The sequence below is a fragment of the Dipodomys ordii genome, unplaced genomic scaffold (assembly GCF_000151885.1).
Source record: "Dipodomys ordii isolate 6190 unplaced genomic scaffold, Dord_2.0 Scaffold28, whole genome shotgun sequence".
Taxonomy (NCBI): domain Eukaryota; kingdom Metazoa; phylum Chordata; class Mammalia; order Rodentia; family Heteromyidae; genus Dipodomys; species Dipodomys ordii.
The window spans coordinates 3407331-3423324 of NW_012267244.1; the positions used below are offsets into that span (position 1 = coordinate 3407331).

Sequence of the window (15994 nt, forward strand, 5' to 3'; positions counted from 1 at the left end):
GCTTGTCTCCATCATTTTCAGGTATACACTTGGCTTTCAAATCTTTAGTAATATAATAACATTATGTGTGGTGCTGGGAAGGTGGCTCAGTGGTAAAGCGCTTGCCTTGCAAGCACCACATAAGCAAAAAGAAAAAAAGAAAAACAGAAGTGGCACTCTGGCTCAAGTGGTAGAACACTAGCCTTGAGCTGAAGAGCTGAGGGACAGCGCCCAGGCCCAGAGTTCAGGCCCCACAACCGGACCCCCCCCAAAAAAAATAACATGTGTTTAAGTTGAATAATTTATAAACTAGTTTGACTCTAGACTTTCCTATGTGTAATACTTTGTTTTATCTTGTGGATAGAAGCTATAGAAAGTCTTTTTAAAAAAAATTATTGTTAAGGTGATGTACAGAGGGGTTACAGTTACATAAGTAAGGTAGACATTTCTTGTCTAACTTGTTACCCCTTCCTTCATTTTTCTCCCTCTTTACCCTTCACAACCTTCCCGTCCCCCAAATTGTACAGATCATTTCCAACATATTGTCATGTGAGTATTGCTGTTGCATAGGTTCCCCCTTTTTGTTTGTCTCCCCATTTTATTACTCGTTTTCCCTTCCCTAGTTCAGATAATTGTATATCCAATACCCAGGGAACCAAAATCAAATGCAGTTACAACAGGGGATAAACCATGGGGCGGGGGGGGGGAAGCACAAAAGAAAAAAGAAATCACACAGTACATTGAGAACAACAACAAAGAAAAACCTTGAGTCCATATCTTGGAGTTCATTTCACTTAGCGTCACCTTATGTGTTTATATGTACTATTGAGCTATTCTCTTCATCTGTTAAGATTATTATAGATATACACTAATTCTTAAAAATAAGGAAGACCATGGGACCTATGTTTCTTTGGGTCTGGCTTACTTCACTTAATATGATTTTTTCCAAGTTCTTCCATTTCCTTATAAATGGGGGAGTGTCATTCTTTCTGATGGAAGCATAGAATTCGTGTGTGTGTGTGTGTGTGTGTGTGTGTGTGTGTGTGTGTGTCACATTTTCTTGATCCATTCATTTACTAAGGGGCATCTGGGTTGGTTCCATACCTCAGCTATGGCAAATAATGCTGCAATAAACATAGTTGTACTGGAGTTTTAGTGTAGCCTTTTTTGTGGTCATTTTGGGTGAATACCCAAAAGTGAGATTGCTGGGTCATATGGGAGCTCTATGTTTAGTCTTTTGAGGAACCTCCATACTGCTGTTAGAAAGTCTTAGAAGCGGGAAAGTCTTAATTCTATATTTTTCGTTGTTAATGAAATTTGTAAAACCACAATGTAAATTTTAAGTACAGTGTATTTACTACTTTGGTTCACTGTAAAACTATTCTAAGACCTTGGTTCATGCAAGGCTTTAAGGTTTAAAGTTTAAAATGAGGTTGTTATTGTTTTTATTATTCTAGGTAGTATTGAGGTTTTAACTCAAAGCCTCATACTTGCTGAGCTGGTCATCTATCACTGGAGCCACACCTCCATTTTGAGTATTTCTTGACCTTCTTTCCTTCCAGGTACTAGTTTCTGTCAGATGCATTTTTAAATTTCAATTTGTTTTAATTTAAATTTTAAATTTTTTATTTACTTAATTATCTTTTTCTCCTTCCTTCCTTCCTTCCTTCCTTCCTTCCTTCCTTCCTTCCTTCCTTCCCTCTTCTCTTTCTTCTCCTCCTCCACCACTTCCTCTTCTTCCTTTCCTCTTTTTTTTTTTTCTTACCTGACAGAAAGGGAATGGTTTTGCCTTGGCCTAGCTGAAATCCTTTGATTGCTGTCAAGGTCTTACTCTCAATAAATACAGTCTTCTTTTCCCCACTTCTGTACTGGAAATGTAGGGCTCTCTCTTGGCTTTTTCACTCAAGACTGATACTACCCTTGAGCCACACCTCCATTTCTTAACTTTCCTGAGAATTCTTTAGTTCAACTGTAGATTTGCAGTGTAGTCTGGTGTAGTAAGAGGATCTATTAAAAACTGAATTGAACACAGAAAAGTAGTAAAGAATATTGGTAGATTGTATGCAGTAATTACATTGAAGAAAAGTTTTAAGAATTCGTATTCTTTCTCAAAATGACATAAAGACTAAATATGTTTGTGTTAAACATCTTATTAGTTATGTTAATTGAAATTGACATACAGATTTACAGTCTTTTTTTTGATAGCACAAAATCATGCCAACATAATGTACACATTGTTTATACATTATTTAATAGCTGTTGGTCAAAGTAGGAAGATTGACAAATAAGTTTAGGGAAAACTTGTATAATAATGTTAGTGATTTTAGAAATAATTTAGACGGAATCATCATAATACTTTACTAGGACTAGAGTGTAAATATTACTCCTAAATTCTTACTATATGGAGAGATGGCTGGTTTTGCAGATTTATAAACTTAATGACTTATCCTTGGTTGTAAAAATAGTTTTGTTTATTAATACCTTAGAAAAACTGATCATTCAAATTTTGAACTATTTACTTCTTTAGGGCAGTTCTATTTTAAAAAGTTTCTTGTGTTGCTGCTAAGCTTCTGATAGGTGCTGTGTGCAGTGGGTAGAGGCATTGCATCAGTTGTGAGTGCACAGATTGGATTCAGAATGCCTAGCTTTAAATCCCACTGACCTCTAATCTCGCTGTGTAGTTTTTCTAAAATTGTTTTGCTGAATGTCTTGTTTGCTTATCTTTTCAAAAAGAACAGTGTTGTATAATGGAGAAAGATCCCAGTTCTAGTTTTGGATCGTGTTTTAATTTGATCCTGATTAAATAAATTAAGTTGGGGCAGGCTTTAGATAGATGATCTCTTTTAACTGTGTCTTAAAAAGTGAGCACAAGTTAGGTATTGGTGACTCATGCCTGTAATCCTAGCTACTGAAAGGGCTGAGATCTGAGGATCATGGTTCAAAGCCAGCTCAGGCAGTCTATGAGACTTTATATTCAATTAAACATGGGGGAAAAAAAGAAAGAAAACAAAAAAACAGAAGGGGAGCAGTGACTTTGTCAGAGTTCTAGTAACAAATCTAAGAGATAGCACCCAAGCATTGAGTTCAAGCCCCAAGACTGTCACAAGAAAAAAAAACAGCACAATAAAACTGGAAGGTTTTGAATCAAAGTGTTCTATAGAGTTTGTTGTTTTCATTTTACCTTAGTGTAAAGTGGTGATCCCAGCTGCAGATCAGCATAGCTATAAGGAATTTTCAAATTTTAAATAATTAGGTGGTAAACAAAAGTTCATCTGCTGTTTGTGTGTTTAATTATAAGTGATGTTTGCCAGATATACTCAATATACTACCCTAAAATAACCCTGTATCCTGGCTTTCATGTCACTTAGAACCTATTACATGAAATACCTTTAAATGTCCCCTAATAAATTTGAGTCAACAAAAATTTGACCCCTTAATTTTGATATACTTTTCCTTAATTTAAAAATGCTCTATTTTTAAATGCTATATTCCACTTAAATTTGCTTTGTTTTTGTGTCCAGTTTCCTGAGAGACTATTAAGATGCTGTTGTTTTCTCTTCCAAAGGGTAAAGACAAGCATGTAGAATCAAAATAAATATTGTAACCAAATTCTGTTGGAGTTCCTGTTCTGTGAAAGTAGTTGTGCATAACTCCCACAGTTATTTGTACTTTTTCCTGAACTTTTCCTTCTGCAGCAAAGTTCTATTTTCATTAACTACACACTATTTTAAAGTAGAAGATGGTGGTGAAAGATCAGTCTGTGTCACCTTTGGATTTTTTTTCTTCGTCAAAGCAATGGCCGTCTTGATTGTAACAGAGAATTATCTGGAATTTGGACTTGAAACAGGTAATGGTTTCATTTTAAGTTTGTTAATTTTTATTTCGTTTAAGTTGTTTTATTTAAGTTTGTTCAATTTAAGTTTATTTTTTTTACTTCAGTATTTATGTGTTATAAGTGTTGAAAGTTAGAGTTGAGGTATATGTTCTTCATTGTTCTCAATAATGTTTTTAAAATGCTAATATTTACTCACATTAAGAATTAATACCAATTATGATCATCTATGAAATGTACAGTATCAAGGTATTTTTTCAAGACTGAACAGATAATTACCAAATTTTATCAACTTATATCAACCAAATTTTATTACATTATATCATACTAATGGACACATAAAAGAGCTAAGCTTAGTTCTGAATTTAGAATGTTCTGCTTTCTATTTTGAATTTCTAGGGAAAGATGCTGTATTTCACTTCTATGATAATATCTTTTTTTTCCAAAACAGGGTTTACAAATTTTTCAGACAGTGCAATGCAATTTCTTGAAAAGCAAGGTCTAGAATCTCAGTAAGTTTTTTTTAAGCATCATTTAAATTTTAACACTTTCTTTTTTTAGTAGAGCAGTTTTTGTTTTTCATCCATGAAAAAATTTCCTGTGTGTGTGTGTGTGTGTGTGTACATGTGTGTGTACGTGTGTACCAAATGTTAAGGATCAGCCCTAGCCTTAGGCATATTAGATTAGGTCTGGCACTGAGGTCCATTTCCAGCCCTAGACCATCCCTTCTAGAAACAGCATTCTTCGTAATTTTTATAGCTGTTTAAAATTTTTTTTTAATTCTTAGGTAGATTTTTCTCTTTAATTCCACTGTCTTTAAAAATGAAATTAGCTGGGCCCCCATGTCTCACGCCTGTAATCATAGCTACTAGGAGGCTGAGATCTGAGGATCACAGTTCAAAGCCAGCCTGGGCAAAAGTCTGTGAGACTCTTATCTCCAATAAATCACTAGAAAACCAGAAGTGGTACTGTGGCTCAAGTAGTAGAGTTCTCGCCTTGAGCTGAAGAGTGCAGGGACAGCGCCCCAGCCCAGAGTTCAAGCCCCATGGCCAAAAAAAAAAAAAAAAAATGAAACTAATTGTATATTTAAGTCATATATGTTTTCTCTGTTGGTTATGTGGTTTGGGTGTTATGCGTTTAATTAAAGAAGTACCTGACTTGGTTTTTGTTCACTAAGATCTGTTACAAGTACTCGAGTAAAATCAGTCCTGTGTATATACATTTACTTGTTTATTTTATTGATATTACTGTGATTGGAAGAAAAGAAAATTCTTAGAAAGTTAATTATAAAAATTCACCAACTCTTTTTTTTTCTTTTCCCAACTTTACTTTTAGAGGTCCTGTTTCAAAACTCACTTTCAAATTTTTCCTGGCTCTTTTCTGTTCACTCATTGGGGCTTTTTTGACATTTCCTGGATTACGACTGGCTCAAATGCATCTGGATGCCCTGAATTTGGCAACAGAAAAAATTACACAGTAAGCGGAAAATGTACATAAGCACATGCAGATAAATATATGTTTTCCATCTTAATGAAGGTATATTATTATAATAAAATCATAAATTTTATGTTGAAAATTAATAATCAGTTTGATAGAGCATTATTACTTCCTCTCTCAAACATAAGCAGTTTCTTCAAAATTTTAAATCCTGTGTTGAAAAATATGTCATTAATTACAAATTTTGTTTTATCTGTGAAAAATGAAAATACTGAAATTTTTAATTCAAAGTGCTCTGATATTTTAAGCTTGATATCTGAACTGAGGAGCTGTAGCAATTTCCATTTAAAACATCAAAGCACTTAAAATACTTATTTAAATTTAAATGTTTATTTTAATACATTGCTTTTATTTAAAATATTTTTAAGCTAAAGACCATAGAAGAATACATGTTTTCTTTCAATTATTGATGTGCTTATTAGGCTTTTGGTAAGATGATATGCTATTTTGGAATTTTATTTTTGCTAATACTGTGCAATATTCTATAATGTAGATTATTTTTAACCAACAAATTGTATTTTAGTCTGAATTGGAGAAATCATATTGAATCTCTTCAGAAAGTCCATTACTGTACTCTCCCTGATTGTTACAAATATTTTGTTGTTGTTGATGTAATCGACACCTTGACAGAGACCAGCTTATATCCAGATCTAAGTTCTTACCATTTTGTTTGTAATAGAAGCCTAACTTGAAAATAATCCATTTTTACATGTATTTATAGTCATTAAATTTCTCCAAGTAATCATATTTTCTAATGATGCTGCTCTTTAAGACCCTATATTTAATGATGCTGGTACTCTAGACTTTAGCATTTCCCTGATATTCCTTTATTTTAATTTTCACTGTCATTTTTCTCCTTGTCTCCATTTTTCTACCTGTGCTTTCTGCATGTGTTTACTTATTATCACTTCCCTTTACATACTCCTTTATCCCTTTTCCCCCCTCCTTTTACTCAGCATGCTCTTGACTATGTCATCCTGCTTTTCTCCCACCACCTCTCTCTAATGGCTTCTTTTAAAACAAAACCTGGTTCTCCCCCTTCTCTCTACACACACACTTCAGTCCACTAACCCCAGTGTTAAGATTTAAATAAGCTGAAAAGGGTGGGTGGAGGGGAGCCCTTCACAAGCTACTGAAACCGCTGTGGGCTTCTCCTTGATACTAGAGTGTTCCCTAGCAACACTGCATACCTAATACTGCTTCTTTCTTCCCCCACACCCGATGGTTTACCAAAGCTGTGGGATGAAAGAATCACTTTATAAAAACATAGAGCGTTTAGTGGTGGTTCCGGGGAGGGGTGTCACATTTTAGTATCCTTTTCAGTAAAGGTGCCTTCTTTTTTAAGCTTTTTTTCCCTTTGGGGATTTGGGGCTTTATTTTATTTTCAGTGTATTGCAGCCCCTCATTGTATTATAGCACTCAGCTCTGATCCAAGGGTGTGGGCAAGCTAGTTCCGTGGTGAGTAACCTGACTGGCACAAAGAGCAGCATTGTCCTCGTGCTCATGGCTAGGCACTAGGACTTGTTTTCATACCAGAGGTCGTATTCAAAGGCCCACTTTTCCTTGTCAGGTGTTCCTGGCTTTCAAACCAAGTCCTGTTCCTTACACAGATCACTCCCATTGCCTGTGTAATGATATTTTAAGTTTTGTTTATATATTTTAAATTCCCTAGTTTAGCTCCCTGTGTGGCTGATAGTGCAAGTAGGACATTGTAATAAAATAGCTTGAAGAATTTGCCTTTTTTCCAAAATAGAAAATTTTACCTGCCAAATGGTTCTATAGGTTAGAAACTTAGTAATTATGGAATTATAGCTAGCTCAGCCCTAAGACTCAATTGCAGTGTTAGGTATATGACCTTATCATGAGAAATTTTTCTTGCTTTGTTTAGGATAAGGAAATCAGCTATATTCACAATAATCAAAAATGTATGAATCATTTTTTATTTTAACAAGATAACTTAAACATTATACATGCTCATTACATATTGAAAGGTTTCTCAGTTACAGGTTTTTATGATAAGTTCCATCTGCAAAATGTCTTCTAACATTATAGCCCTAGCTATATATATGTTTCAGCTGCACTGGAAAGTATCATTTGATTCTCTGTATCTACCAGTGAACTCATAACTAAGACAAAATTATTGAAGTACTGTTTGTTGGGATTTATCAAAAGATGGTAAAAGAATAGTTCCTAGGATTGAAAGGAACAAATTTGCATTTTAGTCCTAGACCTACTTCTAACCTGTTTAAATTGCCAGAGATTGAGTGTTCTCATCTGAAAAAAATGTTTGAGAAACACTGTTTCTCAAATCAGTGCTAAATAATGAAGAAAAATTTAATGCCCATGTTTCTATAGTTAATTAGTGCATTTGTTTCTGGATTTTTATGCTTGTTTCTTACACACTTTCAGAACATTACTTCATATCAACTTCTTGGCACCTTTATTTATGGTTCTACTCTGGGTAAAACCAATCACCAAAGACTACATTATGAACCCACCATTGGGTAAAGAAAGTGTCCCTTTGTAAGTATGTTTATTTGAGGGCTAAATATTATTTTGTTATAAATAAAGCTGTTTTCCTAACAGTTATTTACAGTATTTAAGGGCTTTTTTATTTGCTTAACACAGGATGCCAATCCACTATTAGGCCTCCTGCCTTCACATCCTGAATGCTAGAATAGTCATGTGCTACTGTACCAGCTTGTATTTAAGTTCTTAATGACAGAACTATTATATTTTTTTAATTAGGAGAAATGCTAAAAGATATGCTACAAAGTTAAAGTTGCAAGCCTTTATTTATTTATTTATTGGTCGTGGGGCTTGAACTCTAGGCCTGTTCAACTCAAGGCAAGTGCTCTACCGCTTGAGCCACAGCAGCACTTCCGGTTTTCTAGTGGTTTATTGGAGATAAGAGTCTCACAGAATTTCCTGCCCTGGCTGGCTTTGAACCGTGATCCTCAGATCTCACGCTCATGAGTAGTTAGGATTACAGGTGTGAGCCACCAGTGCCCAGCTACAAGCCATTATTTTTATGGATCATGATTATTACTGTGCTACACTAATATTATCTTATACACCTGTATTTTTTTTTCTTAGTGGCCAGTTAGCATCTGATAAAATGCTTTTATTACATTTTTTGAATTAAAATTTATGGAGGGCAAAAGAGTAAGTGGAATCACATCTACATGGAGATTTAAAAAATTTTTACATTTCTGTTTTATCTACTTTGGGAATAAAGTATTTTTCAGATAAATTAGAAGAATAACATTGTTATACAGAAGTAATGTGTTGCATAAAAAATTAAGGACATTTTTCTATGATGAAATTATTATTATACTTTCAAAATAATTCTTTAACATTATTATCTAATACTAGATACTAATTTCTCTAGTTAGAACATTTTAGCTCAGGAAGACGTCAAGGAAACAAATAGTTTACTAAGAAGTGATAACTATATCTGATATGAGACATATGTCTTGTGGAACTATGTTTCGATAATAGAAAGGTTCATAGAGAGCTGGCTCAAACTGTAGTTTTGCTTTTTTCTAAAATTGTCAGTTGAGACAGGTAGTCTCTACCTCACAGTGTTATCATTAGAATTAGACGATATTAATGCATGTAAGCAACTAACTGGAAGTAAGTACCTAATAAAGGTTCTTTTCACTGCTTTATCTCATCAAAACCAAAATAGAAAAACTTGACTAGTCATTGACTCTACATCATGCTTTTTATATTAAATGTTTCTTATATATCCTGGTACAAGTACATGACCCTTTTTCAAAATACTGTTTACCAGGAAAGTATCCACCAAAGAGCATGTTTTTTTCCTGCACACAATTAAACCTTAAGAGTCATTTTAACTTGACAGATTCCTAGTGCTTAAAAGTAATTCTAAGGATTCTAGTTTGTAGGAAAAATCCTACAGATACTTCTAATTCATATTGATGTTGAAAACATCTTAGTCTTACCCAACATTTGGTCACAAAAATATGAGTTCATACCCTTATAGTTACGATCTCTGATTTTATTTTAATAAAGTTGGGAAAACAAGGAAACTAACACTTGATACAAGCAGTTATGCTACCTGTTAATGTTTTGTGGTTTTTATAATTTACCCAGGAATTATTGATCTATAGTTGCTGTTCTCATTCAGATGAAGTGACAGATTCAGAAGTTAAACAATGTCATTAAGATTTATCAATCAGGTTTGGTGTATATAAAATTTTTGGAGAAAGACTCCATTATTCACCCCATTAATCCTAAGTACTTGAAACTGAAATCTGAAGGATTTTGAGGACAATACTGAACAGTTTACCAGATTCTGATTCTAAAACAACCAGCTAAAGATTAAGCTGGAGACATGGCTCAGGTGTTAGTGCACCAGCTGTGAACAAGCAAATGGTGTTAACTCAAAGCCCCTGAATTCAAACTCCAGTACCACAGCTGAGAGAAAGAAAACATTTGAGAAGCTGGGTATGATGGTACAGTACACCTATAATCCCAGCTAAAGCAGGAAGATTGTGAGTTCACAGCCAGCCTAGACTACATAGTGAGATTTTATCTCAAAGAGAAAAAGATAGCTGTATTAAAATTTATTTCTCATTTTGCTTATATACAAAATGCTATAAACGCTTCAGACAAAATTATAATTAAGTCATTTTTCTCTATTAATTAACAATGGTGGTTTTTCATTTACTTTAGAATCCATAGTCTGTGATGGATTATGAGTGAGTGAGTGCCCATTTATCAGAGCTTAAAACAAAGGAAAAAGTAAAGTAACAGATTCTTTTTCTCTTACATAGGCAATTTGGTTTATCAAAAAGTCAGTAGTAAAAATTATTGTAATCCTGTTTCAAATTGGAAGTGTGTTTAAATTCATCCATATATTCTGATACATCAAAAATAATAATATGGGTTTAAACAATCCTTGTAAAGACCAATGTTAGAAAAATTTCTGTGCCTATTCCTCACATACATGTTTGACCATGTCATACTACTTTAATCTGAATTGCTAATCACTTGATTATAATCCCAAGGTTATAAAATGAACAAGTACATTTCTAATTTCCTACTTTAGTCTCTTTCTTTGCCTGTCTGTTGTCCTTAGAGGCTGTGGCTTAGCTGTCTGCAGGAGGCCACCAATCATTCCCCTTTCACACACTCCAGAAGCACAGTTATATATGCAGGTCCCCTGGATAGCTTCCAGGCTTTGTATTCATTTTGCATTCTTTTACAATTACATAAATGGTCCCTTCATCTCATTGTTATTATCATGCACATATGCTGATACGTTATTCCTTCAGAGCAAATGAACATATATTGTAAAGCCTTGGTTCTGTCCCTAGTTCACACAGAATCATAAACTTTTATGACTTCTGTTTCCTAACCTATTCAACAACATAACTTCCCCCAAGAAACTTTCCTGTGTTGTGCCTTTAGTTCTTTTCCTAGGTACTTGCTCTAGGACAGAAGAACTGGGTGGTAATGGAACCATTTGGGGAGAGAACTAGTATAAGGTTGTTGATTTTTTTTTTCTTGGGGGATGGGGACTTTAAAAATCTTTTCCCATTTGTGCTGGTTTATATCCATGTTCTTAAGAATTTCAGGAGGACCTTTCTAAGTTCCAGTTCCTAAATGGCAAATCAGTCAGTGTCTTTAAACAGTCACATTAAATACTTGATATGTGTTAGATACTAGAGTAGATATCAAACATGGTCTGCTTATGGCTTTCAAATTACAATGTGATCCTTTATCAAAGTAGAAACCATGGTCTTTAAAAATAGCAACAAATTTAACCCTAAAAGGACATAAAAATTTCTGTCATCATTCTAGAATATCATAAGGAACCTTGTTTAGTTAAGAATGCAGTTTGCTATCTGGATCCTCAACTTACTTCGAGGAATTGTTTAGAACTGGGCCAGATTCAGCATAGGGTAGGTTAAAACCACCTATAGAGGAATGTGAGACATCTAATGTCTTTATAATATACCAGAGCTTTGGTTCAATGATCTTGACTAGAGACATGGCAGAGTGAAAGGTCCCCAGCTCAATATGTATACATTCATATAAAACTATAGTCAATTATAGATGGATCATTGACTTGATTATTGTCATTGATGATCCTTATGACTTTATTTTTTCTGAGAGTTCCCACCTCTCATGTCACTAGTGATATTTCTTCTATGGATGTGAGTAGATAGAAAAAGGGCCTCCCAGTATTGCTCTAATTTTTTTCTTCTAGATATTTGTTACTGAAACTCTCATGCTATAGTGATCTGTCTAGTTCTAGTATACATGAAAAATAACTATAGAAAAGTCTATGGCAGTCTGGACCTGGGCCTATCATTGAGCCTCTTTGTGCTCATTGCACTCTACCACTTGAGCCACAATGCCACCTACAGTTTTTGAATAATGGTTAACTGGTACAGCTACTTTTCTGCCCAGGTTGGCTTCCAACCAAACTTCAATCCTCAGATCTCAGCCTTCTGAGTAGCTAGGATTACAGGCGTGAGCCATTGATGTCCAGCTAGATGCTTTGGTTTCATGTCTCTAAAGTACAGATTTCCTGTATTTTGTATGGTGAACAACAGCATATTACTATCCTGGTAACATATTGTGGTCTTTGTGGGCACCATGTCAACTTTTTGATCTGTAGAATGACAGAAGCTACCTTCGATACTCTGCGACTCTGGTTAATAATCTTCCTGTGTGCTTTGCGGTTGGCCATGATGCGTAGTCACCTGCAAGCATATTTAAACTTAGCCCAGAAGTGTGTGGATCAGATGAAAAAAGAAGCAGGTCGAATAAGTACAATTGAGCTACAGAAAATGGTGAGTCTTATGTCTATAAAAATAAAACATGGCAAAAACTGTGTTGTAAAAATACAATGGAATTTGGTTCGTTTTAATGGACAGTGTGGCATCCCATAATACTCTTGTTGTAAATAAGTGCAACAGTGTTAGACTGACTTGCATCAGAGACCGTTATCTAATATTGGTGTTAAAAAAAAGATCTTGGTTCCTCCTCCTATTTTATGTGTTAAATAGCTGGGTGATACAAGGTTGTAGTATGCCACTGTTGCTAAGTGGGACTTGTCTGAATTTAAGACATTGCATTACTAGTTAGAACTTAGTACTTAAAGGAGCAGGAAATACTAGTTTTAATGGCTAAATTTATTCCTTTTAACATTAGTCTCTGTATCTTGAGATGTAACTGTTTATGGAGATTACAGAAAATAACCCTGTGCCAGTGGCTCACACCTGTAATCCTAGTTACTCAGGAGGCTGAGATCTGAGGATCATTGTTTAAAGCCAGCCCATGCAAGAGCATCCATGAGACTCTTATTTCCAGTTAACCAGCAGAAAACCAGAAGTGGTGCTGTGGCTAAAGTGGTAGAGTGCTAGCCTTGAGCTGAAGAGCTGAGGGACAGCACCCAGGCCTAGAGTTGAAGTCCCATGAACAACCAAAATAAAATAAAATAAAATGTGGGAATATATCTATTATAGTGGATTTATAATCTGGTCATATCATTTTTGCTGAATTGGTATTAGAGTTCTCTGTTTCTTATTCTTCTACACACCTAGAAACCTTTTTTTTTAACCTTTCAGTATTTTCATATTTTCTGTAAGTTGATCTTAATTATGTCCATATATAGTAAGGATTTAATGTGTTTATGAGGAGTTTCTGCTTGTGTATAACTTTGCAACATAGAGATTTGACCGTTTTATCTTTGAAATTTTTTTTAATTCTCATATTTTCACATTCCAAATCTTGACCTACCAGTTGAACCTTTCTAAGATTTGGGCATATTTATAATGAAGCACACACTTATATTATTTAGTTTTCTTCCCTTGAAAGGACTGCTTAACTCTTAAATGTTTCAATTTGATAATTACATGAAACTTTATTCCTAACATGTCAGCTATATTGGATAGTCACACATATTGTTGGTTGCAGGTGGCTCGAGTCTTTTATTACCTTTGTGTCATAGCCCTGCAGTATGTGGCACCTCTGGTAATGCTGCTTCACACAACTCTACTCTTGAAAACACTAGGTATGTATGCACTGGCAACTAGGAAATGTTTTCTACAAAAGTCGGAAGAAAGCAAATAAATGCTTCCTCTGTATTATCAGGGTGGATTAATGTTACAGTATTTAAAAATCACAGAATAGATTACTGTTGACACTGGCACTAGAATTTTAAGTTACTGTTACCTTGGTTATTTCAAGAGGTCTATCGGCAAGGATAATACTTTTGATTACCTTGGCTTACAGTAGGAACCTTTAGCTGTGTTTAAAACTTATATTTTCCCCAGTTATGGATTGCTTTTAATGATATTAAGGTAATTAATGTTTTTGGTTATTTGAAAAAAATATGCTTTGTAACAATATTTCTCTTTAAAAGTCTTAAGAAGAAGGATGGGAAGTTTTAGCTATAAAAGTTGATTCATCTTGATTTTGAAAACTCAGATTCATATGATATAACTTCATGCTTTTAAGAATTATAAGTAATTCCCTAATTTACCAGGTAACATAAATGAGTACTGCCAATCTTAGTTTTATTTAGAGAGTGACTTAAGGGTTTGTGTCTTAACATTCAGATTACTACAAGCTAGTTGTAAACTTAGACAAATACCGAGCCCTCAGATGGGTTTGATTTTAGAAAACTTGTGTTGAAAGGATAGAGATTTTTCAGTGAAAGGACAAAATTCTATTACAAGTCTCTTCACTAAGTTGTTAAGTCCCTGAGTAGTAGTACCCAAGAGCGATCATTATTGCATTGATCATTTCCCTTTGCTTAGATCAGGAGCTACCATCATGCGATTTAAGACACTGAAAGAAACTAAAACCATTATTTGGTAGGCTTTGTTGATACTATGGAGCTGATGATAGATGCAGATGTCCTTTAGGAATATATAGAACGTAAAAGGGTAGGTAGCTCAGTTGTAAATTACATGACTCATATCCTATGCAACGTAGGAAAGTATATGATGAAAAAAATTCTAAGAGTTATTAATAGTTTTTTTATATTGAAATCAGTTTCTAAGAAAGAAATTTACTCTGATACTGTAGAGGTAGAAAAGGTTTCTAAGAAACTGTTGAGTCTGTAGTTGATTCATGTCTTATACAAGGAAAAACTTGTTTTTAATATCTTAGCAGGTTTTACTACAGTTAATTAAAGTATGTCAGACTTTTTGCTTTTGTGTATACCTTCACTGATGAGAAGAGACTATAGTCAAGTGTTTAAGTAGATAGAAAAATACTATTATTTAACTTTATTTTCAACACTGAATTACTTACCAAGTTTTGTGTCTTGAATTTTCTAGGTAATCATTCCTGGGGGATTTATCCAGAACCAATCTCTGCCTTGCCAGTGGATAATAGTCTTGCCTCCAATTCTGTTTACTCTGAATTGCCATCTACTGATGGGAAGATGAAGGTAACTGTTACGCAAATAACAGTGGCACTGAGCAGCTTAAAAAACATTTTCACTCCTCTTCTCTTTCGAGGACTTTTATCATTTCTGACATGGTGGATTGCTGCTTGCCTCTTTTCTACAAGCCTTTTTGGGCTTTTCTATCACCAGTATCTGACTGTGGCATGAATCTCAGTCAACAAGGAAAGGATATCCAAGTCACATTTTTAAGTATAAATATAATACTTGTGTCAGCCTTGAAGGCCTGACACAAAACCAGAAGAAAGTAAATACAAAGAAAAAAAGAAAAGAAACATATCAGAAAATCTTATTTTAAATGCTTCCTCTGTATTCTCAGGGTGAATTAATGTTATAATATTTAAAATCACAGGATAGATTGTTAACTGTTACACTGTGGCATTGGAATTTTAACTCATTGTATTAACAAATGTGAGAGGGCTATCTGCAGGGGTAATACTTCTGATTACCTTGGTTTACAGTAGAAACCTCCAGCAGTCTTCACAACTTCTCATATTGTCTCCAGTTATTGATTGCTCTTAATGGTATTAAGGTACTGTTAATAGTCATAGTGGCTATCTATAGAACAATCTCCAAACTGAGCCATGTTTTAGGGGAAGGAAAGGAACTAAAATCAACTGTTGGTAATGTTCTAGTTACTATCATATAACCACAAAATCCAACAGAAAGGAAGAGATAGTTACTGTATATTACAGTAAAGAAAGCTGCATAGTTATTTTTAATGGAGATTTACATACTTGATACCACAAGTACTGTTGCTTGAGAGTAGCAAGAATATGTATTCTACCCAACTTGAAAGTTGTTTTAAAAATAACTGGCCATATGAACATTTGCAATCTTACTGTTAGTTTTGGGCCTGCTATATTTTATTCTTTCTATGATCCTAAATTCTTCCAATAGTCTAAAAATATTTATCAATACTGATCAGACTTTCTAAGAAATTTCTTTGTAATCCTGCTGACTACCTGTATGTATTGTATTATATATTAAATATATAATATATTGAGGGATAAATGGTGAAACTATTGGATTCTTATAATATTTTATGTTGCTGAATGTATGTGAAAAAATGATTTTGAATGAGATGTATTTGTACCAAGAAGTTTTATTTCTGTTTGGAATGAGATTAAAATACATTTTGAAAGTTCAGCAGAGCATGTAATTTATTTGTTGCACACGTGTGAAAGTATTTAAAATACTGTAAATGCTTTGTTTTTTTTGTTTTTTTTTTT

The 15994-nt window shown here is 34.1% G+C and overlaps 1 protein-coding gene across 4 annotated transcripts in view; it reads left to right on the forward strand.

The window, feature by feature from the left end:
- Positions 1–15911, forward strand: part of Tmem161b (transmembrane protein 161B) — a 57525-nt gene extending 41614 nt beyond the window's left edge. For all 4 annotated transcript variants that reach the window (XM_013015912.1, XM_013015910.1, XM_013015913.1 and 1 more), the window contains 7 exons: positions 3675–3826; positions 4263–4323; positions 5147–5287; positions 7718–7831; positions 11964–12138; positions 13265–13361; positions 14635–15911. In XM_013015912.1, coding sequence (XP_012871366.1) covers positions 3675–3826; positions 4263–4323; positions 5147–5287; positions 7718–7831; positions 11964–12138; positions 13265–13361; positions 14635–14912 — 1018 coding nt within the window. In that variant the 3' untranslated portion in view covers positions 14913–15911. The remainder of the gene's footprint in view (positions 1–3674; positions 3827–4262; positions 4324–5146; positions 5288–7717; positions 7832–11963; positions 12139–13264; positions 13362–14634) is intronic.
- Positions 15912–15994: the final 83 nt, after the last annotated feature.